The sequence below is a fragment of the Pseudorasbora parva genome, chromosome 10, assembly GCF_024679245.1.
Source record: "Pseudorasbora parva isolate DD20220531a chromosome 10, ASM2467924v1, whole genome shotgun sequence".
Lineage (NCBI taxonomy): Eukaryota > Metazoa > Chordata > Actinopteri > Cypriniformes > Gobionidae > Pseudorasbora > Pseudorasbora parva.
In genome coordinates, this window is record NC_090181.1 from 5,091,612 (window position 1) to 5,119,082 (window position 27,471).

Genomic DNA, 27,471 nt, shown 5'->3' on the forward strand with positions numbered 1-27,471 from the left:
ATGTCATATTACAAGTCATTAAAATTTGGAGAAAAAAATCTTGAAGCATGACATGACTTTTTATATTATCTCACAGTTCTGTTATGTGGACAGAGAACTGCTTCAAAAGTGCAAGTGTTTTACACCGCAGCCAACATTTGTTTTCGTCTCTCAATGGTCACATGGCACTGTCGAAAGTGAAAGTGTTTCAACAGACTCCATTTTGTGCAGAAAGAACACGAACAACATCAGTAGAGAAAAGCTGTTTGTGAATAATTTGGTTCAGTTTGAGAACAGAGCAGTTTAATGCTGTTATTTGGAGACAGAATGGTTTTATGAACTGAATGAAGATTGTGTTTGAGGTTCTTCACTGTTGAGACAGAGGTAGGTTTGAGTAAACACATTTCTGGATCATTCTCATGCATCATTCAACATTTGCATGTATAAATATATGCTATAATCTACAGTAATGTTGGTTATTTTGAATTCTTTAGTTAGTTTTTCTTTTTCTTGATGCATTCCATACCTGCTGACAAAACACAGAAATATAACAAACTAAACTATCCTGTAAAAATGTTATATTGTGTTATAATGTTTCCTGTATTCGCAGTTTCTTAAACCATTGTTAGTTGGACTGACAAACGCATATTTGTTTGTTGTCCTTCCATTCAGTAAAGGAGACTTTCTGTTAACTATTTCAATATTATGTGTGTATTAGTGTACCTAGCAAGTGTTAACGGTCATACTGAAACTGATAAAGCATACCCAAATACACTTATATTTTTATTAAATGTCTAAAGATATCATTTGTTGTAATTTGTGTTTTTCAGTTGTACGTCCTGTAAAATGAGTCTCTATAAGCAGGGAAAAGAGGGTGTTCCTGTTCAGACACGTAAAGCAGCATCTCCAGAACCCAGCTGTGTGTCTATGAAGAGTGACGCATCAATGGACCCTCCACTTAAATTCAGTGATGGAGCAGTGACCTCTGACCCTGAGTGAGTATCATGTGATTTCAAACTTTCAAGGAGACATTAAGATTTAGTTCCGTAAATAAAAAAAACATTGGTGCACGCCATTTCAGGTTTTTTATATAGACATTATCAGATATGTGTCTGATCAGATTTCATGTGTTTTTCGTCATCCATTTTGCAATAGGCTGTTATAGTAGGAAGTCATGACATAAAGAAATAAAATTTGCCTTGATCTTTTGACATCTTGCATAAAGCATAAGAATAAAATGTTTCATAGCATAAAATGTCCTGCTTATTTTAAACAAAGCATTTATTTAATAAAGCTTAATAAAGCTTATTTAAAAAAGCATCAAACTCTTCCTAAACTTGTTTTGGTAAGTGAAATTTAGTTGTCCAACAAAAGACAACATTTCATAACGTTTTTACTTCAAACTCACTTCATAACATCAATCGAGTGTTTTAAACAGCTTCCTTTTGTGAGCTGATGTGGCTTCTCATCATTGAAAGAGGCAGACAATATATAATTTAATAGTTTTCTATAAACATCGAGAAAGGCTTGATATTTGTTGATAAAAGTTTATCTTCTTTTTATTCAGCTATAGTGATTGCTTGATCCCATTTGTCCAGGGATTTAGTGGAACATGATAAATTATGTTACCTCTGTCAGGCATGTTTGGAGTTTCTGTGTAATGTTGCAGCCCTAGATGCGTGTTCAGTTTCTGCCATAATCCATGCACTTGAAAATGTCGAAAACAGGAAAAATTGAAGAGTGAAAGAGCGTTCGCTTTGACACTCCCGTTAAAAAAGCTAATTTGCGCCTCTCTATAGACTTCAGAGGATTCTAGCATTGGAATGAAGTCTGAATGAAGGTTAACAATTTTTTTTCTGCATATATATATATATATATATATATATATATATAATATGATATGACAAATTAATCACACATTTATTCTGTAATTAGTCACGATTATCAGTATTTTTATATTGTAATCATTTCACAGTTGTGTAGAAACAAATTAATGTACAAACAACTTGAAGACAGTATTGTAACGGATTCACAGAGGCAGGATTCAATTGCAAGTAACTCAGTTTATTGACAGATAGTGTCACAGAAGTCAAAACTCAGAACACTGAAGAAGTCCGGATAAGACGTAGCAGTGAGAGAGGCTCTGTTTGGCGACACGGGCAGGCTGTGAGCAGCTGTGACTCGGGAGGTCGGTACAGGTATTCCGGGAAGGGATCCAGCGTTTCACGGAAGGGGGAAACGACAACCAACACGGAGACACAAGGGGAAACATCCAACAACGCTCTGACAAAGACAAGAGAGAAACAGAGAGACTAAATAGGGTGAAGGTGATGAGTTGCAGCTGGTGCAGGTGATCAGCCACAGGTGCGTGATGAGCCAATCCCAGGCTCCGCCCTCACCTACATTCAACACGCACCCAAGAGTGAGACAGGGAATCCATGAACCGTGACAGTACCCCTCCCCCTAGGAGCGTCCCCTGACGCTCCCAGCCGACCTTACCTGTTGATTGTAATCATCAATAAGGGAGTGATCCAGAATGTCCCTAGCAGGAACCCAACTTCTCTCCTCCGGACCGTAACCTTCCCAGTCCACCAAGTACTGGAAACCGCATCCCCTCCGTCTAGAATCCAGAATGCGATTAACCGAATAAGTTGGTTCCCCATCTACGAGTCGCGGCGGTGGGGGAACCGGGACTGGCGGATTAAGGTGGGAGTGAAAAACAGGTTTGATTTTGGATACATGGAAGGCGGGATGAATCCTCCTGTACGCCGGAGGGAGTTTGAGGCGGACTGTCACCGGACTAATGATCTTGGTGACAGTGAACGGGCCGATAAATTTGGGAGCAAGTTTATTAGATACGGAGCGGAGAGGAATGTTCTTGGTAGAAAGCCACACTTTTTGACCGACGACGTAAACGGGAGGCTTAGACCGGTGGCGATCGGCTTTAGCCTTGGTGCGCGCTCCCACCTGGAGCAGAGTCTCACGGGCTCTGGTCCATGTGCGATGACACCTCTGGATAAAGGCGTGAACAGAGGGGACCGCGACCTCGGAATCCAGACTAGGAAAAATAGGTGGCTGGTAACCTACACTACACTCAAATGGCGAAAGGCCCGTAGATGACACTGGTAAGGAGTTATGAGCGTACTCAACCATAGAGAGTTGCTGGCTCCAGGATGAAGGATTCTTGGATACCAAACATCGCAACACTCTTTCCAGATCCTGATTGGCTCTCTCGGTCTGACCGTTGCTTTGGGGGTGATAACCCGAAGACAGACTAACCGTGGCTCCTAGTAATTTACAAAACTCCTGCCAAAATTTGGACACAAATTGGGAACCTCTGTCAGAGACCACGTCCATCGGGAGGCCATGTAACCGAAAGACGTGGTCTACTACAGATACCGCTGTCTCCTTGGCTGAGGGTAATTTGGGCAAGGGAATGAAATGTGCTGCCTTCGAGAATCGGTCCACGACGGTCAAAACGACCGTCTTGCCCTGGGAGGGTGGGAGGGCGGTAACAAAATCTAGAGCGATGTGGGACCAGGGTCTCGAAGGAACAGACAACGGCTGAAGTAACCCATGGGGAGGTTGGTTAGATGTCTTACCAACCGCACAGACCGAGCAAGCCAAAACAAAACTGCGAATGTCGCGAGCCATAAGTGGCCACCAAAATCGTTGCTTTATTAAACTGCAAGTGCGGTTTACCCCTGGATGACAAGCAATGTTGGAGCAGTGACCCCATTTGAGGACCTCGGATCTTAACCCCTCCGGAACGAACAAACAACTCGGTGGGCCGCCGGGCGGGGGCGTTACCCCTTCTAAGGCCACTTTGACCTTCGATTCGATCTCCCATGTGAGTGTAGAGATAACTATCTTCTCTGGCAAAATACACTCGGGAGTAACCGGGCGTTCGGAAGCATCAAAAATACGAGATAAAGAGTCGGGTTTGATGTTTTTAGACCCGGGGCGGTACGAGAGAACAAAGTCAAAACGTCCGAAAAAAAGTGCCCACCGAGCCTGCCTGGAGTTGAGTCTTTTAGCAGATCTAATATATTCAAGGTTCTTATGATCCGTCTATACAATAAAAGGTACCCCCGACCCTTCAAGCCAATGACGCCACTCCTCCAACGCTAACTTGACGGCCAACAACTCTCTGTTACCAATGTCATAATTGCGTTCGGCAAGAGAAAGACGATGGGAGAAAAACGCGCACGGGTGCATCTTGTCATCTGAGGGAGAGCGCTGTGAAAGAACCGCTCCTACCCCCACCTCTGACGCGTCGACCTCTACCACGAACTGACGTGTGGAATCAGGGGCGACTAAGATGGGAGCCGAAACAAAGCGGCTTTTGAGTTTGGCGAATACAGCCTCGGCTGTATCGGACCACCTGAACGTCGTTCGGGGAGAGGTCAAGGCAGTCAGAGGTGCGGCTAGTTGGCTGAAATTGCGAATAAAACGCCGATAGAAATTGGCGAACCCCAGAAACCTCTGTAGGGCCTTACGGGAATCTGGACTTGGCCAATCCATCACAGCCTTAACCTTGTCGGGATCCATGCGCATTCCCTCCGATGACACGATGTACCCTAAAAAAGGAACAGACTGTGCATGAAAAGCGCATTTCTCCGCCTTGACAAAAAGCCCATTCTCTAGCAACCTCTGAAGCACTCGTCTGACGTGTCAAACATGTTCCTGGAGAGACGAAGAAAAAATCAAAATGTCATCCAGGTAGACATATATGAATTGGTCGACCATGTCTCTCAACACATCATTGACGAGTGCCTGGAAAACCGCTGGGGAGTTGGAAAGGCCGAAAGGCATGACCAAATATTCAAAATGCCCCCTGGGGGTGTTAAATGCGGTTTTCCATTCATCCCCCTCCCTGATGCGAACCAAATGATAAGCGTTACGTAAGTCCAACTTCGTGAAGACGGATGCTCCCTGTAACCTCTCGAAAGCTGAAGACATCAACGGCAAAGGATAGGTATTCTTTACCGTGATGTTATTCAGCCCTCGGTAATCAATGCAAGGTCTCAGAGAACCATCCTTCTTCCCCACGAAGAAGAACCCCGCCCCCGCTGGAGAAGAGGAAGGGCGGATGAATTTGGAGGCTAGAGAATCAGAAATATATTTCTCCATGGCCTCCCTCTCTGGAATAGAAAGAGAGTAAGTTTGCCCTTAGGCGGAGACTTACCTGGGAGTAAATCTATAGCACAGTCATAGGGACGATGCGGAGGAAGAGAAGCAGCTCGGGACTTACTGAACACTTCCTTCAGGTCGAGGTACTCCGGAGGCACGTTAGACAGATTCACCGTCTCACTCTGAAAAACAGAACGAGAAACAGACGAACAAGCAGACACCAAACAAGACTCATAACATTTATCACTCCACGCAGACACAGAGTTTTGTCCCCAGTCAACCCTTGGATTGTGTAACTCCAGCCAAGGGTGACCGAGGACAACGGGAGCCTAAGGGGAGTCCAGGATGAAAAATGAAATGCGTTCAGTGTGGTTGCCGGAAGTGATCAGTGTAAGTGGTTCAGTGGTGAATGAAATGTCAGGGAGAACTTGTCCGTTGAGTGCGTTGACAGAAATGGTGTTTTTGAGTGCAATGGTGGGTATGTTGAGTTTATGAGCAAGGGCAGAGTCAATGAAGTTACCTTCCGCTCCCGAGTCGAGGAGGGCGAGGCTGGAATAATCCTGAGCTGCCCACAGCAATCTCACCGGGAGGAGAGTGGAGGATGAGGTCTTTTCCACGGAGATCCCGCCCGACAGTAGCCTTCCTTTTACCGCCGGGCGTGGTCTTTTACCGGGCAGGAGTCTAGCAGGTGTCCGTTCCCGCCGCAGTACAGGCAAAGACCACGGGATCTCCGTCTCGCCTTCTCCTCCCGGGAGAGCCGAGCTCGACCCACCTGCATGGGCTCCGGGTCGAAGGTGTAGCTGACCGCATCCGTAGCGCTGGCCTGAGGGCATTCGACACTCCCATGCTGAGGCTCCATCCTGGACCTCAGCCGACTCAGACGAGCGTCCATCCTCAACGCAAGGTCAATGAGACCGTCAATCTTCTCCGGAAGGTCGATGGTGAAGGATGCGGTCAGCATCCTTCTGGATGCGGTCAGCCAGCCCATGCAGGAACATGTCCCACTGTGCCTCCTCGTTCCACTTGCACTCGGCGGCCAGGGTGCGGAACTCGATGGAATAGTCCGAGACCGAGCGGTTACCTTGGCGGAGCTCTGCGAGTTGACGTGCCGCTTCTCTTCCGGTCACCGCTCGGTCAAACACCCTTCTCATCTCTGCCGCCAGCGTCTGGAATGAGGAGCAGCAAGGATGTTGATTCTCCCACACCGCCGTTCCCCAAAGTGCGGCTCGTCCGGAGAGCAGGGTGAGGACGAATGCCACCTTGGATCTTTCCGTGTTGAAAGTCTGCGGTTGAAGAGCGAAAAACAAGGAACACTTGGTAAGGAAGGCTCTGCAATAATTGCTCTCACCGGCATAACTCTCAGGGGTAGGCAGACGTGGTTCCGGTTGCCGCGATGTAGATGGTGTGTGGGGAATCGGCGGTGGGTCGGGCACAGTGGGACCGACGAGTTGTTGCATCTGTTGGGTCAGCTCGGCCACCCGTGCCACCAAGGTGTGTACTGCCTGTCCTGTGGCAGTTAAGTTCGCCTCCTGCTGGTCCAGTCTCTCGTTGCTGCTGGTCAGTAGGGCGTTGATACTTGCTGAATCCATGGTTGGTCAGAGCGTTCTGTAACGGATTCACAGAGGCAGGATTCAATTGCAAGTAACTCAGTTTATTGACAGATAGTGTCACAGAAGTCAAAACTCAGAACACTGAAGAAGTCCGGATAAGACGGAGCAGTGAGAGAGGCTCTGTTTGGCGACACGGGCAGGCTGTGAGCAGCTGTGACTCGGGAGGTCGGTACAGGTATTCCGGGAAGGGATCCAGCGTTTCACGGAAGGGGGAAACGACAACCAACACGGAGACACAAGGGGAAACATCCAACAACGCTCTGACAAAGACAAGAGAGAAACAGAGAGACTAAATAGGGTGAAGGTGATGAGTTGCAGCTGGTGCAGGTGATCAGCCACAGGTGCGTGATGAGCCAATCCCAGGCTCCGCCCTCACCTACATTCAACACGCACCCAAGAGTGAGACAGGGAATCCATGAACCGTGACAAGTATATTTTAAATATTTGTTGTGATGGCATATTTTTTATGAATGAAGGCCAGTATCATAGCCTGACAAGGCAGACCCACATCAAGATGTTTGATCTGGAAACTCACCATTGACAGCTCAATCCGAGGGGCGGTATAAACGGTTGTCTTTCAAACTCCCACTGCACGCAATAGGATAGCGCTAAAACCAACCAGAGCAACGAAGGTGAAGCAGAGCTCGTTGATAGATTAAACATTTGCCGTATCCGGTCGGCAAAACTCTGAACACATCTTCCCTTTTTAAGAATGACTTCAGTGCCGTTTTTTTGTTCTTTTCTCAGAGAAAAGCTTAACTCCAAGTCTTCCAGAGTCGCGGTCAAAGCTGATTCGAAAGACCGCCGTTCGCCAGTTTCTGTGTTTACTAGAAGCACTCAAACGCAACTTGGCCGTCGTCATTATGGCCCCGCCCACCGACTCTATACACGATGTGATTGGCCCGGCAAGAGTTTGGCGATTACAGCTCAGAAGGGTATTGAAAGTTGCTAGACGACACTTGCGGGCAGATTAAATTTGCTGCCGCTAGGGTGCGTCTAGATTTCTAGGCTACCAGTATCACTGATACTAATACTGATATTTACGTCTCTAAATAGATTTTTACGTCTCTAAAATAGATTTTTTTTTTTTTACATTAATTGTAGACATTTAACATTACAGTATAATTGAAAGCTATATGAATTTCATCATTTATTAGGCTTTAAAAAATAAAAAATTTCAAGAATCTAGAATAAATCTTTATTAAAGCTTACATTTTCTTTGTTACCTCTGTTCTTTAAACATTATTGACAGACGGTTTATTGGGCTTCTGTGGGCCAATTTTAAAACCTATTTTCACTAATTTAAGACTGTTATTAAGATTCTGGACAAAAGAGCATTTTGGTATAATTCTGTGTTATTGTTCGTATATATATTTTTTTATCGTATATATATATATATATATATATATATATATATATATATATATATATATATATATATATATATATATATATATATAATGCAAAAAAAGAAAGAAAAGTGAACCTTAAGGAACATGATCCCTTTAAATCATGGATGACTGTGACCAGGAACATTAATGCAAATGAAACCCCTTTGAATCATGTTATAAATCTAAATCTACTGGATAAGTGTGTGTGTGTGTGTTTTTTTTTTACCCTGGTGGGGGTGGATTTCTCTTTTCAACACTGTCCTAAATGTATAATGTTCTGTGTATCCAACTGCTGAGCTGAATGCAAGCCCACTGGAGAAGATGCACACAAATGCAAACTGGTAAAAGACTAAAAAGACTAGCTGGTAAAAGATATGCTCATAAATTATAAAGTTTAATTTGCATTAATCAGCAGCAAACACACCTGCTGACAACAGTGTTCTAATTTTTTTGTTTTGTGTGTTTTAATAGCACATATGAGCAAAAGTAGGGTTTTTTTGTTCAGACATGCAAAGCAGCATCTCCAGAAGCCAGCCAGATGAAGAGTGACACATCCATGGACCAAGGCTGTATCCACAGTAGGTTGCATTTAAAGGTTGCATATGTCTCTTTTAAGAAAACGAATTATAATACAATTTACTGTTATTCGATGTGAGGTGTAAATTCTGTAATTTCTTTATTACCTTGCAATCTAACACTTACTTTTCTTAGATGAGACCCACTTAATGACATATGCATCCTTTAAATGCCACCTCCGGAGGATGCAGTCCCTGAATTGAGACAGTGTGAAGCTGAGTCTGTACTTTATTCAGTTGCATCATTTGTTTATAAAGCAATAATTACTGTAACTAGTAGGTCAGAGAGCCTAATCATGTTCCTGGTGATTCAGCTCCAACCCTAAATCCAAAACAACGGAAACAGCTAATTAAGATCTTCAAGAGCACTTGATAATTACAGACAGGTGTATTGGATTTGGGTTGAATCTGAACCCTGATAGATATCTAGGAACAGACAGCCCTGTAGTAGGTCATAAGGTAACATGACATAAAGTAATAAAGTAATGTTTTTGAAAATATGACATGCAAGTTAAGTTACGGTAATGTTATGTTCACTGTTAAGTTCACTGTTGTAGTCTGACAGGTAAAACAAGCCCATTAAATGTGTCTACATATACTTTAAAAGTTCAGTTTCAGTCACATTAAAACAATAATTTGGTGTAAACACTTTAGTCTTAGTTTATATCAGGGGTGCTGCAGACACATTTTATCTGAAAGCAGTGTGTTAAACTCAGTGGTTCCCAAACCTGTCCTGGAGGACCCACAGCACTGCACATTTTGCAGTTTTGTTTCCCTCATCAGACACACCTGATCCAACTCATCAGCTCATTAGTAGAGAAAGCAAAACCTGGGCTGCGTCCGAAAACCTGGGCAGCTGACTCATTGCCTTGCTGCCTTATGAGACAATGGCTTGTAAGGCAGTGTTTTGTGAATGATGGCACCTCACGAAACGATTTCGGACAGACTTCTAAGGCAGTGTAACAGTTTAATGATCCAACAGCAAAAAAGAGTGAGCTTTGGTGAGAACTAAAAACATATTTAACTACTACATTAGTCATTTCTCGCTAGAAATTACATCAGAAGTGAAAAATATTTGTAAAAAACATATATTTACACACAAACTGACCAGCAAACGCAACTTTCGGACGCCATCTTTTTCCCCCAGCTCAACTGTCACAGAATGGAAAGCACAGGATTGTGGGATATCAAAGGCAGTGAAGGATACATGTATGCTGACATGTATGCTGACTTCAAAACTCGATCAGATGAAGGTATCTCAGGAGACTGGAAGTGAAGCAAACATTAGATTCGGACATTGCTTGATGCCTTCCTGCCTTCAAATGTGTCCTCCGAAGGCATCATTTTCCAGGTTTCAGACGCAGCCCTGAAGTGGGTGTGTCTGATTAGGGAGACATACAGAATGTGCAGTGCTGGGGGTCCTCCAGGACAGGTTTGGGAACCACTGTCTGTGCGGGATCAAATAAAATTTTTGTGTTTGGTGGGCTGGAAACATTTGTAAATTTTTTTTGAAAATGAAAATGCCTTTTCAGATTAACAGTTTTATTTCTTCATTTTATAGTCTTATTTCATCTCTCTTTTTCTGCAGCTTGAAGAGAGATGATGTGATCAGATCAGTGACGCCCCATCTGACCTGCACTGACTCCAACTGTCAGACCCTCGTCAAGCAGAGAGTCAAAGACCAGCACAAAACCAGCATGAAGAACAAGTATGAGAGATTATTTGAGGGAATCAAACTACAAGAGAATCAAACTCTCCTGAACAGTATCTACACACAGCTCTACATCATAGAGGGAGAGAGTGAAGGAGTGAATGAAAAACATGAGGTTTTACAGATGGAGAAAACAGCCAGAACACAAGACACTCCAATCTACTGCAATGACATCTTTAAACCCTTAATTCCACCAAGACATGAGGAGAAAGACCACATCAAGACTGTTCTTACTAAAGGCATCGCTGGAATTGGAAAAACCGTCTCTGTGCAGAAGTTCATTCTGGACTGGGCTGAGGGAAAAGCCAATCAGGATGTAGATTTCATGTTTATGCTTCCATTCCGAGAGCTGAACTTGATTAAAGATCAGCAGTACAGTCTTCACAGACTTCTGCTGGACTTTCATCCTGAACTTCAAGATCTGGACTCAAATATTTATGAGGAGTGTAAAGTTGTGTTCATCTTTGATGGTCTGGATGAAAGCAGAATCACACGGATGTTAACAGATGATGAGAAAGTTTGTGATGTGAATGAGTCTTCATCAGTGGGTGTGTTGATGTCAAACCTCATCAGAGGAGAGCTGCTTCCCTCTGCTCTCATCTGGATCACCTCCAGACCAGCAGCAGCCAATCAGATCCCCTCAAAATACATCAACCGTGTGACAGAAATTCACGGATTCAATGAGCCTCAGAAGGAGGAATATTTCAGGAAGAGAATCAGTGACGAGCATCAAGCCAGCATAATCATCTCACACATTAGAAGATCAAGAAGCCTCCACATCATGTGTCACATACCCGTCTTCTGCTGGATCTCAGCCACTGTGCTTCAAAAGCTCCTGAAACAAGATGCCAGTGCAGAAATCCCTCAAACTCTGACTGAAATGTACATCCACTTCCTGCTGACTCAGATCAACATGAAGAATCAGAAGTATGATGAAAAAGATCCAGAGAAACTCCTGAAGTCCAACAGAGACATGATTGTGAAACTTGCTAAACTGGCTTTCAATCAGCTGATGAAGGGCAATGTGATGTTCTATGAGGAGGACCTGATTGAGAGCGGCATAGACGTCACTGAAGCCTCAGTGTATTCTGGGATTTGCACTGAGATCTTTAAGGAGGAATCTGGGAATCATCAGAGAAAAGTCTTCTGCTTCATTCATCTGAGCTTTCAGGAGTTTCTGGCTGCTTTCTTTCTCTTTTACTGTCATGTAGTCAAAAACACAGAATCACTGAAGTCATTTCTGAATGAATTATATAAGAAGTACAGTAAGAACAAGTCTCTGAATGGGCTACTAAAAGCAGCAGTTAAAAAATCTTTCAGGAGTAAAAATGGGCACCTGGATCTTTTCATACGGTTCTTGCTGGGCGTCTCACTGGAGCCCAATCAGAGCCTCTTACAGGATCTACTGACACAAACAGTGAACAGCTCAGAGACCCTCCGAGAAATCCCAAACTACATTAAAGACACAATCAAGGAAGATGAACGTCTCTCAGCTGACAGATGCATCAATTTGTTCCTCTGTCTGCTGGAAATGAAGGATCAGACTCTGTACAGAGAAATTCAGGAGTATGTGAAGTCAGAGAATCACTCAGTGAATAAACTCTCTCCTGGTCACTGTTCAACAATTGCCTACATGCTTCAGATTTCAGAGGAGGTGCTGGATGAGTTTGATCTGAAGAAATACAACACATCAGATGAGGGTAGAAGGAGACTCATACCAGCCATGCTGAACTGCAGAAAAGCTCTGTGAGTATTCATTTATGTGATTGAAAATTAAGTTGAATGTCTTTTTGTTTTGTTGAGATGGTAATATTGTAATCCCTTCATCAAACCATGACACTATATTACTATAATTTAAAAAGAAATCATATGCTCTTAAATAATAATAATATTAATAATAATAATAATAATGTATTTAATTTTTATAGCGCCTTTCAAGAACCCAAGGTCGCTTTACATTGGAGAGCAAGAGTACAATCAATTACAATAAAAAGACAGTCAGCCTGTTCATTATAACAAATAAACAAGCCAGTGTACAACAAACAACTCCAGACAGGCAACAACAACAACAAATAAGTTATACAATCAAAGGGAACAATTAACAGAAACTAGTCATGGAGTATTACATGAACAGTTGTGAGATCACTTGAAGGCAGAGACAGTGCGAGAAAGATAATTATTTACTTCACAAAGAAAATAGGTGAGTTTTAAGTTGGGATTTAAATTACTGCAGAGTAGGTGCATTTTGTATAGTCGAGGGCAGCTTATGCTTAGGGTCCAGACAGGAACATATTGTTGAACTCAGCAAGATATTGTGGTGCAGGGGCCATGACTGGCTTTGTAGACTAAAACAAACAGTTTAAACTGGATGCGGTTGGCCACAGGAAGCCTCTTTGAAGAGGACATACTGATGAACAGATGAACAATCAGGAATTTAATGATTTTTGTTCTTTATGTACAAACCCGATTCCAAAAAAGTTGGGACACTGTACAAATTGTGAATAAAAAAGGAATGCAATAATTTACAAATTTCATAAACTAATATATTATTCACAATAGAATATAGATAATGTATCAAATGTTGAAAGTGAGACATTTTGAAATGTCGTGCAAAATGTTGGCTCATTTTTGGATTTCATGAGCTACACATTCCAAAAAAGTTGGGACAGATGTAAGCCAGGTAGCAATAAGAGGGCGTAAAAGTTCAATGTACATATGAGGAACAGCTGTAGGACCAATTTGCAACTAATTAGGTAAATAGGCAACATGATTGGGTATAAAAAGAGCCTCTCAGAAGTCAAGATTTGCAGAGAGTGACCAATTCCTCCAATGCTGCGACGAAAAATAGTGGAGCAATATTAGAAAGGAGTTTCTCAGAGAAAAATTGCAAAGAGTTTGAAGCTATCATCATCTACAGTGCACTGTTAAAAAAAAGTTCCGTTAAAAAACGGATTAATTACCAGCACCTTTTCCGTTATTGTACGGGCACTTCCGTAAACCTTAAAACGGATATTTCCGTAGATTTACCTGAGTTTTTCTGTACCATTGACGGACACTTCCGTCAAACCTAAAATGGAAAATTCCGTATTTTCCGTAAATTTTTGTGTATTGTACAGACAATTCCGTAAACCCTATAACAGATATTTCCGTAGATTTACCAGACTTTTTCTTTACCATTTACATCAAACCTAAAATGTAATATTCCGTATTATTAAAGTACTCAATCCGTACCATTTAAAGACACGTCAGTCATCCTAAAATGTTTAATTCCGTACAGTTCTCTATACCGTTTATCATCAATAAGGCACAAATGTAGAATCAAAACAAATATTTATTTACTTTAACAGCTGCCAGTGCTTTAAAGCGATTGCACTTTTTGTGGTGAATGAATTGCAATATTTACATTACAACCATTAAAACATTCAGCCTTCAGCCAACTACTCACAGAGTACATTTTAACTCCCTAAGTGTTAAAATGTACTCTTGTAAGTAATGTACATATTTCACACTTTAAAAAGTGTGATTTTAACTCCCAAACAGAGGGAGTCATGTATACATTTTATGAGTGTTAAATTTGACTCGAATTGAGTATTATATTGATTATAATTGAGTAACAATCTGTTCATTGTAAAGTTGAAAAATTAAAGGAGGCAAAGAGTTGTTTTAACAAACTAGTTTTTTATTAACAAGCAAGACCCTTTACATCACTGAACGTTAACTTTTAAAATAAATAAATAAAGCACAGTATAGGCATTTCTGTCATCAGAATTATATTAAAGCTACTTATCAAGTGGTGTGTAATACTTCAAGTCCTGCATGTCAGTGAATATATTTCCTGTGTCTGTGAAATTGGTTCAGTACCTTCAACTTTGCAACAGAACAGCAGTACTTGAGTCAACACAACATTCGGCAGATGAAAAACAGTTGCAGGGTATCTGTGGATTAGGTTGTGTCCAGTTGCTAACAGTACAGTTCAGTGCATAGCTGTTGTTTCACATGCAGAGCAGGGAAGGTTGTGCAGATCCAACTCTCTCGAAAAATCCTGGAATGCTGGTTCCCTAGACAACACAAAACCAGACCAATTACAATTAATATTATTTGTATTTTATAAATACAGCAAGTTTATGGTGGAAAAAGTTAGATCAACTTGGACTTTGGTGACTCAAACATGAAACTATTTTAGTTAGAATTGACTGATTTCCAAGTAAATTAAAGGCTTACGTCATCCAAAAATGTTAATTCTGTTATTAATTACTCATGTTAATTAATTACTCAGATAGAGCAAACATTCACTACCATAGTATTTCTTTCCTACTATGGTGGTGAATGGTTGCTTTATCTGGTTGGTTACAAACATTTTTCCAAATATCTTCTTTAGTGGTTTACCTTTTCTCCAAAAATACTGAAGCCTAATTGAATCCCGTCTGTGCAATCGCACTGGGGACTGGGGAAGTGGTCAAGCGATTGATAACAGTGCAAGCATAACAACATGGCAAGCATACCCAATGTCTCCTTCCAGTCTATCTAAAAAAAAAAACGAGGTTACATTAGTAACCAAAAGTTTCCCTTTCAAATTACAGTCTCTCAACAATGCTTCATTAGCTAACGCTATGGGGAATCTTAGAGTGGCGTGTTATTAGTGCAGGACTATCCCAGCCTAAAAGGCAGAGAAGAGGCCCTGCGAAACTAGCCTAGGGATGGGGCTCCAATCCAGGGGCCTCAACAATGGGCATACTGGACAGTGGAATTACTGGCAGAGGTGCAACTGGTAAGACACTTCTTTGAACACAAACCTCAAGATCCACTGATAAAAACCAATCCCCTATCTCCCCTGTGCCTTTTTGCCTGTAAGATCCTTAAACTGACTCGTCCATTAATCTGAGGAGCTTGACCTGGAAAACTTGAGGGACTGCCATCATGTGGAGGGCAGATCCTGCCATCAACAGAGGGGAGGGTGGAAGAATCTGAAGAGGGGACGCAAGTAGCCTTAGTGAGAACTTGGATGAGCTTGGAGTCCAGCCATCGCCTGGGTTATTCTGTAGCAAGGTGGCAGAATCCTCCGAAGGGTTCGAACACTTCATCTGAGATAGCCAGGGACATGGCATCATCATAGTCATTCTCCTCAGACCAACCAAATGAAACCAGGCCCCTCGCATCAAAAGAGGAGTGAGGGGAATCCTCACGCTGTGGGGAGAGTGAGGAACTGAGTCGACATTGGCTCGCTGTTTCCCGTTTGCTCAGCCTCGCGACTCCACTTCTTTCCCCTAAGCTTGTGAGAGGAGGCGGAAGAAAAAGAGAGGGTGCTAGGGGTGGGATTAATTAAGGTATCAGTCTTTTCGAAGAAAGGGATTTCCCCACATCATCAGCTAATGAGCAATTTTGAGAGCGTTATCAAAAGGGAACAATCCACCATCCATATTTTAATCCACCATCTCCTCTTCATTGAAACATATTTCATCCTCTATTATAGACTTGCTGACTGTAATCTCTCTGGTCAGTTCTGTGAAAGTTTGTCTTCATTTCTACAATCATCAAACTCCTCACTGAGAGAGCTGGACCTGAGTCACAATGACCTGCAGGATTCAGGAGTGAAGCTGCTCTCTAATGGACTGAGGAGTTCTCACTGTCAACTCAACATACTGAGGTAAGAAAAACAGATAATGGTTCATGTGGTTATGAATTTAAATATGCCTTCTGCTCTGGTCCCATTAGTGTCAAATTTAATAGGGACACTGAGGACATGACCCTACTAATACCCAGCAACTACTAAATCTTCCCTAGCAATAATTATGCAATTAAATGAAATGTGAACATTAATAAATATCAAGGGCAATAATCAAAGATAATTATTGTTGTGATAGTCTTGTGGCCCTAAACTGTAATAAGTATAACATGCTTGCTCTGAACCACCTCTGTCCTATAAAGACAACTCAAATGCCACTTGGCTCTGTGTAAGTAAAAAGAGGGATTAGAGAAATCTTAAACGTTTTGTCATGATAAAGCTTTTTCATAATTTATTCATAATTTGTAAACATTGTATTTAAAATTATGCTAATATCATAAAAGTATGCAATTATTGTGTAAATGCTTTATGCCACATTTGAGCAGCATTGTGTAACATCGTGAAAGGCAATCAGTTATGACGTGAGGTTCTAAAAAGGTCCAAAATCGGTCCAGTCAGACCTGAACGTCCATACAACATTTTACTCACGTGTACATCACAAACAAGAACACATTGTGGACATAAGCAAAAAAACAAAAAAACAAAAAAAAAACAGCATGTTCTGATTTACCACAACATTTTTTTTTTGAACAGCCACAACTTTTCCTCTTTATTTATTTTTCATCTTTGTTTAAAATCTGTAAGCCAAACTAAAATACAGAATTCAAAATACTGAATTATTAGCCTATAAGGTCACATTTTACAATAAGGTTCATTAGTTAACTTTAACAAATAATGAACTGCACTTATAAAGGATTTATTTATTTTTGTTAATGTTAATTTCAACATTTACTAATGCATTTTTAAAATCTTGTTAAGATTAGTTAAATGCACTGTGAACTAACATGAACAGCTCTATTTGTATTAACTAACATTAACAACTATTAACAAATACACAGTAACAAATGTATTGCTCATGTTAACTAATGCATTAACTAATGTTAACTGATACAACCTTATTGTAAGGAGTTACTGCCTATATAAAGGGATAGTTCACCCAAAAATGAAAATTCTGTCATGTTTAAAACCTGTATACCTTTCTATGTTCTGCTGAACACAAAGATATTTGGAAGAACGTTTGTAACCGAACAGATCTCACTACACATTAACAACTATTGTAGGCAAAAATATTATGATAGTTAATTGGAGGTTAGATCTGTTTGGTTACAAACTGGTTTCAAAATATATTTGTGTTCAGCAGAACATAGAAAGGGATAACAATGATGACAATTAAAATTTTTGGTTTTTTTCCATTGCTGTATCAATCTCAGAGTGTGAAGCATTCAGGCTCCACCTCTTCACAGCATCTGAGGGAAGAGAATATTTATTTTTAAAATAAAAAAAGGGAAAATGTAAGTTAAATGACATGCATTTATTCTCAAAATATCGTAATGGTATACAGCTAACAAAAATGGGACAACATATATAATATTAATAATAAAAACAATATTTTTTATAATAATACATTTTATTTATAACGCACTTTTCATTCCGAAGATTGCTAAGAATGCTCCAAAGTGCTACATGGGAAAATGACAAAAATGAATAAAGTAAAGTAAAAATATATACTAATAAAAACAATCACCACATAAAAGCATTACATTTTAGTTTATTGTATAAAAGATGTTCTGCTTTAAATGTGTGTAAGATCAGTAGGGGGATCAGCATCTGTCCCCTCCCTCTTCAATACCACTGTGCTGCCCTTGAGAAAGACCCTTCACTAGGTGTGTGACTGTGAGAAAGTGAAAGACAGGTGGGCTGAGATGTCCCCTAAATAAATAAATGGTACCAATAAAAATTACATTAAGGAACAATAGATTTTTTTTTGATTGGCATTTGCCCCAAATTAAATCATATAAAGGCTACATTAATAAGCTACAGTAATAATTTTGACTGTATCATTTAACATACCTATACTATGGTATTCTATGTATACGTTCAAAGTAACTTTTTGCCTAAAAGCTAACTTAGCCAAACTCAGTACATTTCAGTTGACATGATGTGGGCATCATTTCATTCATGTCAAACTAGTAAAACTCAAGCATGTTAATCAAATAATACAAAATGTACTTACTACTTACCCAACAGTAGATTTTTAATAATATATATTGATACAACTCCTCAATTCCTCTCCTCGTGGTTGTTCATGATCAACGTTCCGGCCTTCCGGGAGAGCATATCTCACAAGATAATATCCTATCGCGCAATTTTGTAATATCGCAAGATGTATTCTTGTTACTACATCTTGGCAGCACAGTTTTGGCTATCTTCATTTAACTCAGACCTTAATGGTGACTGGATATTTATCTGTTTTACAGAAAAATAATAACAAATGCATAAAACAGATTGAATGCAGATTGAATGCATGACTAAAATGCAGTGGCTTTACAATCACTTAACCACATGGGCACTTTGTGATTATAATTAATTTAAAAAATAAAGTAAATATATTTATTTTACATGCAAATCATGTATTTCATAAATATAATTCCTATTTTTTTCCTGCTAGTCTTGCTTGACTAGACAAAGATATCAGTGGACGTCTATATTCTCAACTTAGACTAGACGTGTAGAGGACGTCAGTGGACGTCTAATTCACAACCTCTTAAAAACTACTTGCACCTACCTGCACGCGATAGGATAGCGCTACAACCAACCAGAGCAACGAAGGTGAAGCAGAGCTTGTTGATAGATTAAACATTCGCCGTATCCGGTCGGCAAAACTCCAAACACATATTCCCTTTTTAAGAATGACTTCAGTGCCGTTCTTTGTTCTTTTCTCAGAGAAAAACTTAACTCCAAGTCTTCCAGAGTCGCGGTCAAAGCTGATTCAAAAGACCCCCGTTCGTCAGTTTCTGTGTTTACTAGAAGCACGCAACGCAACTCGGCCGTCGTCATTATGGCCCCGCCCGCCGACTCTATACACGATGTGATTGGCCCGGCAAGAGTTTGGCGATTACAGCTCAGAAGGGTATTGAGAGTTGCTAGACCACACTCTCGGGCAGATTAGATTTGCTGCCGCTAGGGTGCGTCTAGATTCTAGGCTACAGCTTTTGCATATTTTACAAGGATTTCATAACATAAGGGTCAGGATGGACTATAATTGCATGTGTAAAAGACGTCGCCAGGTGACGTCCTCTCACAACCGAATCACAACAGGGTATATATTGAACCACACGGAGCTAAAAGTCAAAGTAACAATTATACATGCAACTCCAGAGAACTTTAGACATGAACAAACGTATCTGAATGCATTTTTAATAATGTTCTGTCTTACACGTTTACCGATTCATACCGTCCTACCACGACTATTTTTGGCCAGGGACACGACGTTGCCATCGGACCAATGTTTGCTCGGTATGGACATAAACAAATGCCATGTCTGATGTACTTGTAACTTCTGTTCCAACTTTGCAGTGTAAAGACTTGCAGTGCATTTTCCCTATATCAAAATTAAACTATATTGCCTTTATATAGCCTTTATATAACTATATAATCTTCCCTTTTACTTTCCAAGACACTAAAACTGCTAAAATATATTTGACTATTTGTGTGTGTGTGTGTGTGTGTGTGTGTGTGTGTGTGTGTGTGTGTGTGTGTGTGTGTGTGTGTGTGTGTGTGTGTGTGCGTGCCTGTTTATGTGGTTTATGAGGACACAAATTTGTATAACTACATGGGTATTACACTGGTATTACACTATAAATGTGGTTTATGAGGACAAAATTCATAATTCAATAATTATGAATAGCTCATAATTCAAATAGCTTTTAAAACATACTAAATTATGTTTTTTTTTTAGAAAGTAAAAATGCAGAATGTTTCCTGTGATCGGTAGGTTTAGGAGCAGGGTCAGTGTAAGGGGATAGAAAATACGGTTTGTACAGTATAAAAACCATTACGCCTATGGAGAGTCCCTGTAAACCACATAGACCAGTGTGTGTGTGTGTGTGTGTGTGTGTGTGTGTGTGTGTGTGTGTGTGTGTGTGTGTGTGTGTGTGTGTGTGTGTGTGTTTGATTGATTGTAGATTATCTGGCTGTATGGTGACAGAGAAAGGCTGCTATTATCTGGCTTCAGCTCTGCGGTCAAACCCTTCACACCTGAGAGAGCTGGATCTGAGCTACAATCACCCAGGACAATCATTAGTCAAGCTGCTCTCTGATCCAAACTACAGACTGGACAAACTCAAGTATGTTCAACACTAACAATCATCCTGTCATTTGTGTTTGTACATGTGTTTGCTATAAAGTCATTGAAAACTCATATGCACATTGATCTCTGCATATAGAACACATACTGTACAGGAAAAAAGGATGTGTCTTGAACTTCATTCAGATCAACAGCTGCTTGTGACTCATAATGGCAACATCTGAGAAATAGACTCAAGCCTCTGATCCCAAAACAACAATTCAAAGCTTGTTGCTCATCTAGAAAGTAAATTCTCAATTTTGACATGAAGCAAAAACAGATCCTAGATACAGACACAGAGTTTAAAGTTTAAATAAGAAAAAAAAGTAGTCTTATGATACTGAATATAGCAGGTCAGCTGAACAGCAAGAGATTTCTGCAGTTCGTAGATGAGTCATTGATCAAAACACTTACACAAGCAAATGGATATAGACACAAATGATCAGTGAATGTAAAGGTGAGTCTATAGCTTAAGGTTCGAGGATCTTATCTAATGACAGAGGCTGTGAATCAGGAACTACATCAAATGATGGAGGACAAACAGAGGATCTCAAAGGATCTTTATCAGAAGAGACATTAAACTGAGTTTGATATCGTTCACTTTTTCTGGACCTATTCCATGTGTTCTTAAGATATACCATGACATTCTGTGACGAACAGACCAAAATCTAAGTCATTATTAACATGTACCTTATGAGCTTAATTTAGACTAGCATTAACAGTGAGATGAGAGAACCATTTTTAATTTAATACCCCCTTTTATTTTTTATTATTATGTAAATGGACTGCAACATTTTGTTTTTATAGTGTGGATCATGGAGGAAAGTTCAGGATTACAAAAGGACTACAGAAATGTAGGTTACAAACACACTTAGCACTTCACACTTGTCATGTTTGGTTCGATTAAAACGAACCCTGGTGCGATTGCTCGTTTAGTGCGGTTCATTTGAACATATGTGAACGCTGCCATCCGAACCCTGGTGCACACCAAAAAAGTGGACCGAGACCGCTAAAAAGATGGGTCTCAGTCCGCTTCCAAACGAACTCTGGTTCGGTTCGATTGATATATGAACACAACACGGACCAAAGACATATAAACGAACCAAAAACCGGACGTAATGTCACAAGATGGAACGCAGAGTCATCTGATTTGACGACGCGGAAAGATCGGTGTATCGAAAATGAGTAACGTTAACGTTAGAGGGCAAATGTGGAGCAACGAGGAGGTGCCTAATCAATATTTGGTCAGACGACCGTGTTTCGAAAATGCTAGAAGAACCGCACAAAAAGCTTACCTGGTTCTTATCATCAAAGGACCTGTGTTGCCCATTATTATCCGGTTCAGATGACAGAACGGCCGTCTCTTTTGCATAAGAGATGCCCGTCTCTTTTCTGCACAGCGGAGGAAATCCTAGAGCTGTTTTGAATGTTTTGAACATTTTATGAGCTCTTCATGAGTTCTCAGCTGGTAAAAATAATGCCATATGTACACGCATAAAATGACCGTGTGTAATCCAGCACACAGCATTGTTTTGAATGTTCGGTAAGCAAGCTCCTTTGTCATATAAGCCGACCAATCAGGTTGTGAGCGTCTCCCTATGTCTTTGGTTCGGTAACTTTAGGTTCGCTGTTAAGAATGCCAGTGTGAATGTTAAGCGGACCAGGACTATATGTTTTGTTTTTGTTTTTTGGTCCGGACCAAACGAACCAAACTAACCGAACTACAAGTGTGAACCCTTAGTTCAGCACCCTTAGTCTTAATTGTTGTTTAGTTGTGTTATAAATGTTATAATCCTTTTTTTTGTGTTCAGATGCATGTGATCTCACACTGGATTTAAACACAGTAAATACAAGTCTCGCTTTATCTGAGAGGAACAGAAAGGTGACGCATGTCAATGAGGACCAGCCATATCCTGATCACCCAGAGAGATTTCATAAATGGCATCAGGTTCTGTGTAGAGAGACTCTGACTGGACGCTGTTACTGGGAGGCTGAATGGAGCGGATGGGCTGATATATCAATGGCTTATAAAGGAATCCCCAGGAGAGGATTGAGTGATGACAGTGTGTTTGGATCCAATGAAAAGTCCTGGCGTCTGAACTGTTTTAATAACAGTTTCACTGTCAGACACAATAATAAGAGCTCAGTCAAATCTGCCCCTTCATGTGACTCTAAGAGAGTTGGAGTGTATCTGGACTGGATGGCCGGTACTCTGTCCTTCTATGGCGTCTCTGACACAAACACACTCACACACTTACACACTTTCAACAGCACATTCACTGAACCCCTCTATGCTGGAATTGGGGTTTATTTAGGTGGTTCAGTATCTCTGTGTGAGATTACACAGCGTCCTGTGAGAAACAACTGAAAACACAGTTGTGTGAAAGAAACCCAATTACATTATCTCTCTCTTTAACTTACACAGCTGTAAACTCTTTTTCTTAATTTCAGTGTGTATATAGAAACACACACGTTGACTGCTGTCTAAATGAGACACACCAAAGACTTCTATTGTGTTTCTATAAAGACATTTGAATGCGGCTCAACAGGAGTTTTGTGTTTCTGATATAAGAGTGCCACCTGGAAGAAGGTTTAGTTTCTCGCTCAAAGAAAATAGTTATTGTCAACCACTTGCTTATTTACTATGGTAACTGAGGGTCAGGTCAGAGTTCATCTTCTAAACACACTTCATGTTAAGAACTATATACTACTGCAGAGTTTAGCTCCCACCCTAATCAAACACAACTGAATAAGCGAATCAATGATTCAGGATTACTAATGCCAAGTGCATACTGCAAAATTTTAGCCTCGATTTTCAATCGCTGACAGGTTTTGTGAAATTCCAAACAAATGCCCGAAATAAGAGCTAAATCTCTGCTTGTTTTCATCAGTGACAATCATGAAGTGTGAAATATCAAAAGCAATCAGAGACAATCACGGACGAGTCTCCGACGTCTGAGATATTTGGCATGCTAAATCTGTGTTCTGAATGAAAATTACATTGCTGATGACTTACAGCCAATGAGAGAGGATACAGGATACAAGATACAGGGCAACGGGGAGGAGTTATAGATCAGAAAATCATATTACACATAATCTTCGCAATTATATCAAACATAAACAAAGCATAAATATTTGCTAGACCAGCCACAACACCAGCACATTGCACAATTATTTATTCATCTCCAACTCTCTTTGCATGTTTTTAAATTCCAGTCTCACACGACAACTCTGGTCACGCATGCATTATCTTTGGTGTTCAAACGTAGTTTGCCGATGAGCCAGAGATGTCAGCGATTCTTCCTATTTTAAAGTCACGAAACCTTTTAAAAAACCCTGATGCCGATCCATTGTGCAATGTGCAAATGGCAGCGATTGATTGCTACCCATATAGTCATGCGGTGTGAAAAGAACAGTGATCTGACGAGTTTAAAAAAAAATTGTGCAGTATGAACTTGGCATAATGCTACAGGCAGGTTAGTTTCAGGGTTGAGCTAAACTCTGCAGGACATTGGCTCTCCAGGACCGACCTTGCATACCCACAAACTAGACCAATCTAGAAATGAATTTGATATTAAAGGACTTTACAAAAATTAATTTATAAAAATCTGATGTTGAGATGAAACAAAGTAGGCACACAACTGTGGAAATTGTTTGTCTTCTGTCAGGACATAACAATGTTTTGTTAAAAGATATATGTGTGTATTTCTATTTTTCTTAACCTGAATATATATTTAAATCTATATGAAGTATTAAGTTATGATCTAAGAACAGGTGGTTTTGGTTTAGAGTACATTGTTTGGGTCAAAAACTAAAGTAAGGGTTTTAAACTGGAGTCCGCAGACCACCGGGGGGACAGAAGGGAGTGCTGGGGGATCCGTGGAAAAGTTTAGAGTAAAACAATGTAAATAATAATAAAAATAAGATTAACCCTTCTATTGCATTTGGTCAGTTTTGACCCAGAAGACAATCCAATTGCAATGTTTTCCTGTACTAAATCTATGGATTTTTAACAAATTGTGTAACATTTTATGTCCAAAGATGTATTCTTTAGTGTTATGGGTCTTCAAAAGAGCTGTGTTCTCTTTGCGTTTTTGTGAGCTTTTTCTGTTTCCCTCTGTTTCCTGTTTGGCTTCTACTTAATCCATCTGGCCCACAGCCTCCCCTGCTTACCAGTCAAGAGTTAGGTTAGTCTAGAAATCTAGACGCACCCTAGAGGCAGCAAATCTAATTTGCCGCCAGTGTCATCTAGCAACTCTCAATACCCTTCTGAGCTGTAAAAACCAAACTCTGGTCAGGCCAATCCCATCATGTATAGAGTCGGTGGGCGGGGCTTAACATAATGACGGCCGAGTTGCGCTTGCTTGCTTCTAGTAAACACAGAAACTGGCGAACGGCGGTCTTTCGAATCAGCTTTGACCGCGACTCTGGAAGACTTGGAGTTGAGCTTTTCTCGGAGAAAAGAACAAAGAACGGCACTGAAGTCATTCTTAAGAAGGTTATGGTTGGAGTTTTGCCGACCGGATAGAAAGTTTAATCTTTCAACTAGCTCCGCTTCACCTTCGTTGCTCTGGTTGGTTGTAGCGCTATCCAGTTGCGTGCACGCCGTGCAGAGGGAGTTTGAAAGGCAACCGTTTATTCCGCCCCTCGGATTGAGCTGTCAATGGTGAGTTTCCAGACCAAACATCTTGATGTGGGTCTGGCTTGTCAGGCTAGAGTTAGGTAGCATAAAGAGAAGAAACTGACCATGTTTGAGAAACTTTTCCCAAAGTGCTGTCTTTGTCCTGCTCAGCCTGTTGCTGCAGTTTACATTCTTGTTTTTGAATGAGAAAGGGACTTCATTGCTTTTTGGTATTGTTTTATTTTTGTATTGATTGTTGAACTTTTACACACATTTATTAGTTTAAGTGCAGAGGTTGATATTACCATTTACTTTTATCAGTCCTTTCTATACTTTTACTTTTGCTGCTGTCAATATCAAGCTTACTAGTTATTTGTTTGTTTATTTGGAAGCTGTAGGGAGGTGGTGTTTTCTCGTTGTGGCCAGGAAGGGAGTTAGATTACAATTGTTATTCATTTTTCTTTATTTGATAGTTTAGGTATTAAACCCCAGGCAGACCACTTTTTTGTTATTTTGGCCTTATCCCTTCCTAAAGCCATTGCCTCCATTTTTAAGTTGTTTCCTTAATTGTATTTTTGTTTCATGAGCTGTAAATAAAAAAAATCTTGAGAGTAATTTGTTTGTTTGTGATCCTGTGGCAGAACTCAGACCAACTCTTTGAAACATTTATTTTTTGTTGTCCGCCTATATACCTAGACTCTTATGGGACATTACAATTAAGTCTAATTCTTTAGTAGGCTATATTGAACTTATTAAATGAATATAGTAAATGTGTGATTAGTCGACTAATGACTTAAATTAAGAACTACTAGTAGAATAGAAAACTAAATTCGGGGACAGTCCTAATTATTTATTATTTTTGTACCAGCACATCACTAAAGACATTCTGGGTTGAGAGGCGCTCTCCTTTATGAAAGAAATATGTGAGATATTTGGCACCCTATGGAGCCTATTTTTCCCTAGCAATTATTGAATTGTAGTTACAATTATTTAACTTAGGCTACATGACCTAAAGTATAGTGAAAAGAGAAGAAAGTTTATTTCTAACTAAAAAAAATAAAAATAATATATATATATATATATATATATATATATATATATATATATATATATATATATATATATATATATATATATATATATATATATATATACAGGGGCAGATTCCAGACAAAGTTAATACAAAATCTAAAACTTTAGATGGATGCTAACTGAAACTAACAAAAATTAAACAGGCCTTAAAATAAATAAATCTCCCCTGTTAACAATGTAACAACAAAACTAACCTCTGCTTTTACCAAAATACCCATTTAGCCTCTATCAAACAAAAATAAAGGTAAATATAAAATAAAATAAAATCAAACAAAACAAAAAAAACATTTACAGCACAATATGCATTATCATGCCTAACATAACCAAATCAAACCAAAAACAAATGGATAACTGAATAAAATAAAATAAAAACTCCCTTCTAAATCAGAACATGATAGTATTGTCAAACTTCCTCTGGAACAGCATAAGTTTGGAGGCAGGAGCCTTGCCTTTTCTTTTATCTGCTGCCACATTTTATTATGCGGTCATCACTCCATGGACCAGAGGAGACAGGAGACAGACCGAGGCTTCGTGAAACACTGAAACATTTCAATCAAATGTGCCGTGTCGAAGCTTCGAAACAATCTGTCATCCGTCTCCACGGCGACCTCTGCTGGTCAGAACAGTGTAAATGCAACAAAACCTGCTGTACCGTAAATGCGGTGCAATGTCTATGGATATAATGAGTGTACTCAATTTAGTTTTAAACACCACTACGGATGGCTGTACATTTAAATTCTCCCTAATAATGCCCTATTTGACGCTAAGGGGTGATTTTTTATTTTTTTTGAAGTGCACACTATAACTTCAGGATTTTCACAGAACTGTAGATATATAAAAAACGTTTCGAAATTTGTTTCGTACGTATAGGCCTACTTTTTTTTTTCCTTATTATTCATATGTGCGGTGTCTTTGACTATGAATAATTATTTTATTTCCTTTAAAGTTCACATTTCAAGTCCTTTAAGTTGGAGAAAAAATCTTGAAACATCACATCTTATATTAACTCATAGTTATGTTAGTCTATATGTTTAGAAAAAGAAGAAACCCGTTTCAAAAAGCACAGGTGTTTTACACACTCCCAGTTGTTATCCTCACTTCTGTAGCCTAATGTGTATCATTATGTCGAAAGTGAAACTTAAAACACTCCATTTTGTAAAAGGAAGAACATGAACAACATCAGGAGAGTAAATAAGTTTTGTGGTTTGAATCAGTTGGGAATAGATCGGTTTAATGCTGTTAAAGACATGGATTTATGAACTGAAGGAAGTTTGTGTTTGAGGTTGAGACAGAGGTAAGTCTAAACAAACACATTTAATGGGCTAGCATATGAATATTATGTTTCGTCATACTGTTTTTATGGTCACAGAGAAACAGAGTAGCCTAGCCTAGCCTAAGTTAGGTGCTAAGAATCGATGCAAATATCGGTAGGCCTAGGCTAAGGTGTGTGT

At 40.0% G+C, this 27,471-nt stretch overlaps 2 protein-coding genes across 4 annotated transcripts in view; both read left to right on the plus strand.

The window, feature by feature from the left end:
• The first annotated feature begins 205 nt into the window (after positions 1-205).
• LOC137090929 (NLR family CARD domain-containing protein 3-like) lies at positions 206-25,533 on the plus strand. 3 transcript variants are annotated; one of them, XM_067454930.1, is made up of 7 exons: positions 206-363; positions 810-974; positions 10,277-12,145; positions 15,870-16,043; positions 20,147-20,308; positions 21,115-21,161; positions 22,119-25,533. In XM_067454930.1, exons 2-7 carry the CDS (start codon positions 826-828, stop codon positions 22,673-22,675), a joined length of 2,958 nt encoding a protein of 985 aa, XP_067311031.1. In that variant the 5' UTR covers positions 206-363; positions 810-825; the 3' UTR covers positions 22,676-25,533. The 3 variants fall into 3 exon arrangements, 2 of the variants coding, with proteins under 2 accessions (XP_067311031.1, XP_067311032.1); XR_010907996.1 differs by lacking the exons at positions 21,115-21,161; positions 22,119-25,533 and having other exon boundaries at positions 15,898-16,043; positions 20,147-20,284; XM_067454931.1 differs by lacking the exons at positions 15,870-16,043; positions 20,147-20,308; positions 21,115-21,161; positions 22,119-25,533 and having other exon boundaries at positions 10,277-12,149.
• A 1,400-nt stretch (positions 25,534-26,933) lies between these two features.
• The window catches only part of LOC137090821 (uncharacterized), a 31,386-nt gene continuing 30,848 nt past the window's right edge, over positions 26,934-27,471 (plus strand). The window contains exon 1 of the mRNA XM_067454774.1: positions 26,934-27,314. The gene's annotated coding sequence lies outside the window, so the exon portion shown is untranslated. The remainder of the gene's footprint in view (positions 27,315-27,471) is intronic.

Bases quoted from the DNA above. Each gene is read 5' to 3' on its own strand.
- LOC137090929 (XM_067454930.1), top strand. From the start codon at position 826: ATGAGTCTCTATAAGCAGGGAAAAGAGGGTGTTCCTGTTCAGACACGT. The intron at 16,044-20,146 runs GTAAGAAAAACA...GATTGATTGTAG, and splicing joins TGTCAACTCAACATACTGAG to ATTATCTGGCTGTATGGTGA. The intron at 21,162-22,118 runs GTAGGTTACAAA...TTTTGTGTTCAG, and splicing joins TACAAAAGGACTACAGAAAT to ATGCATGTGATCTCACACTG.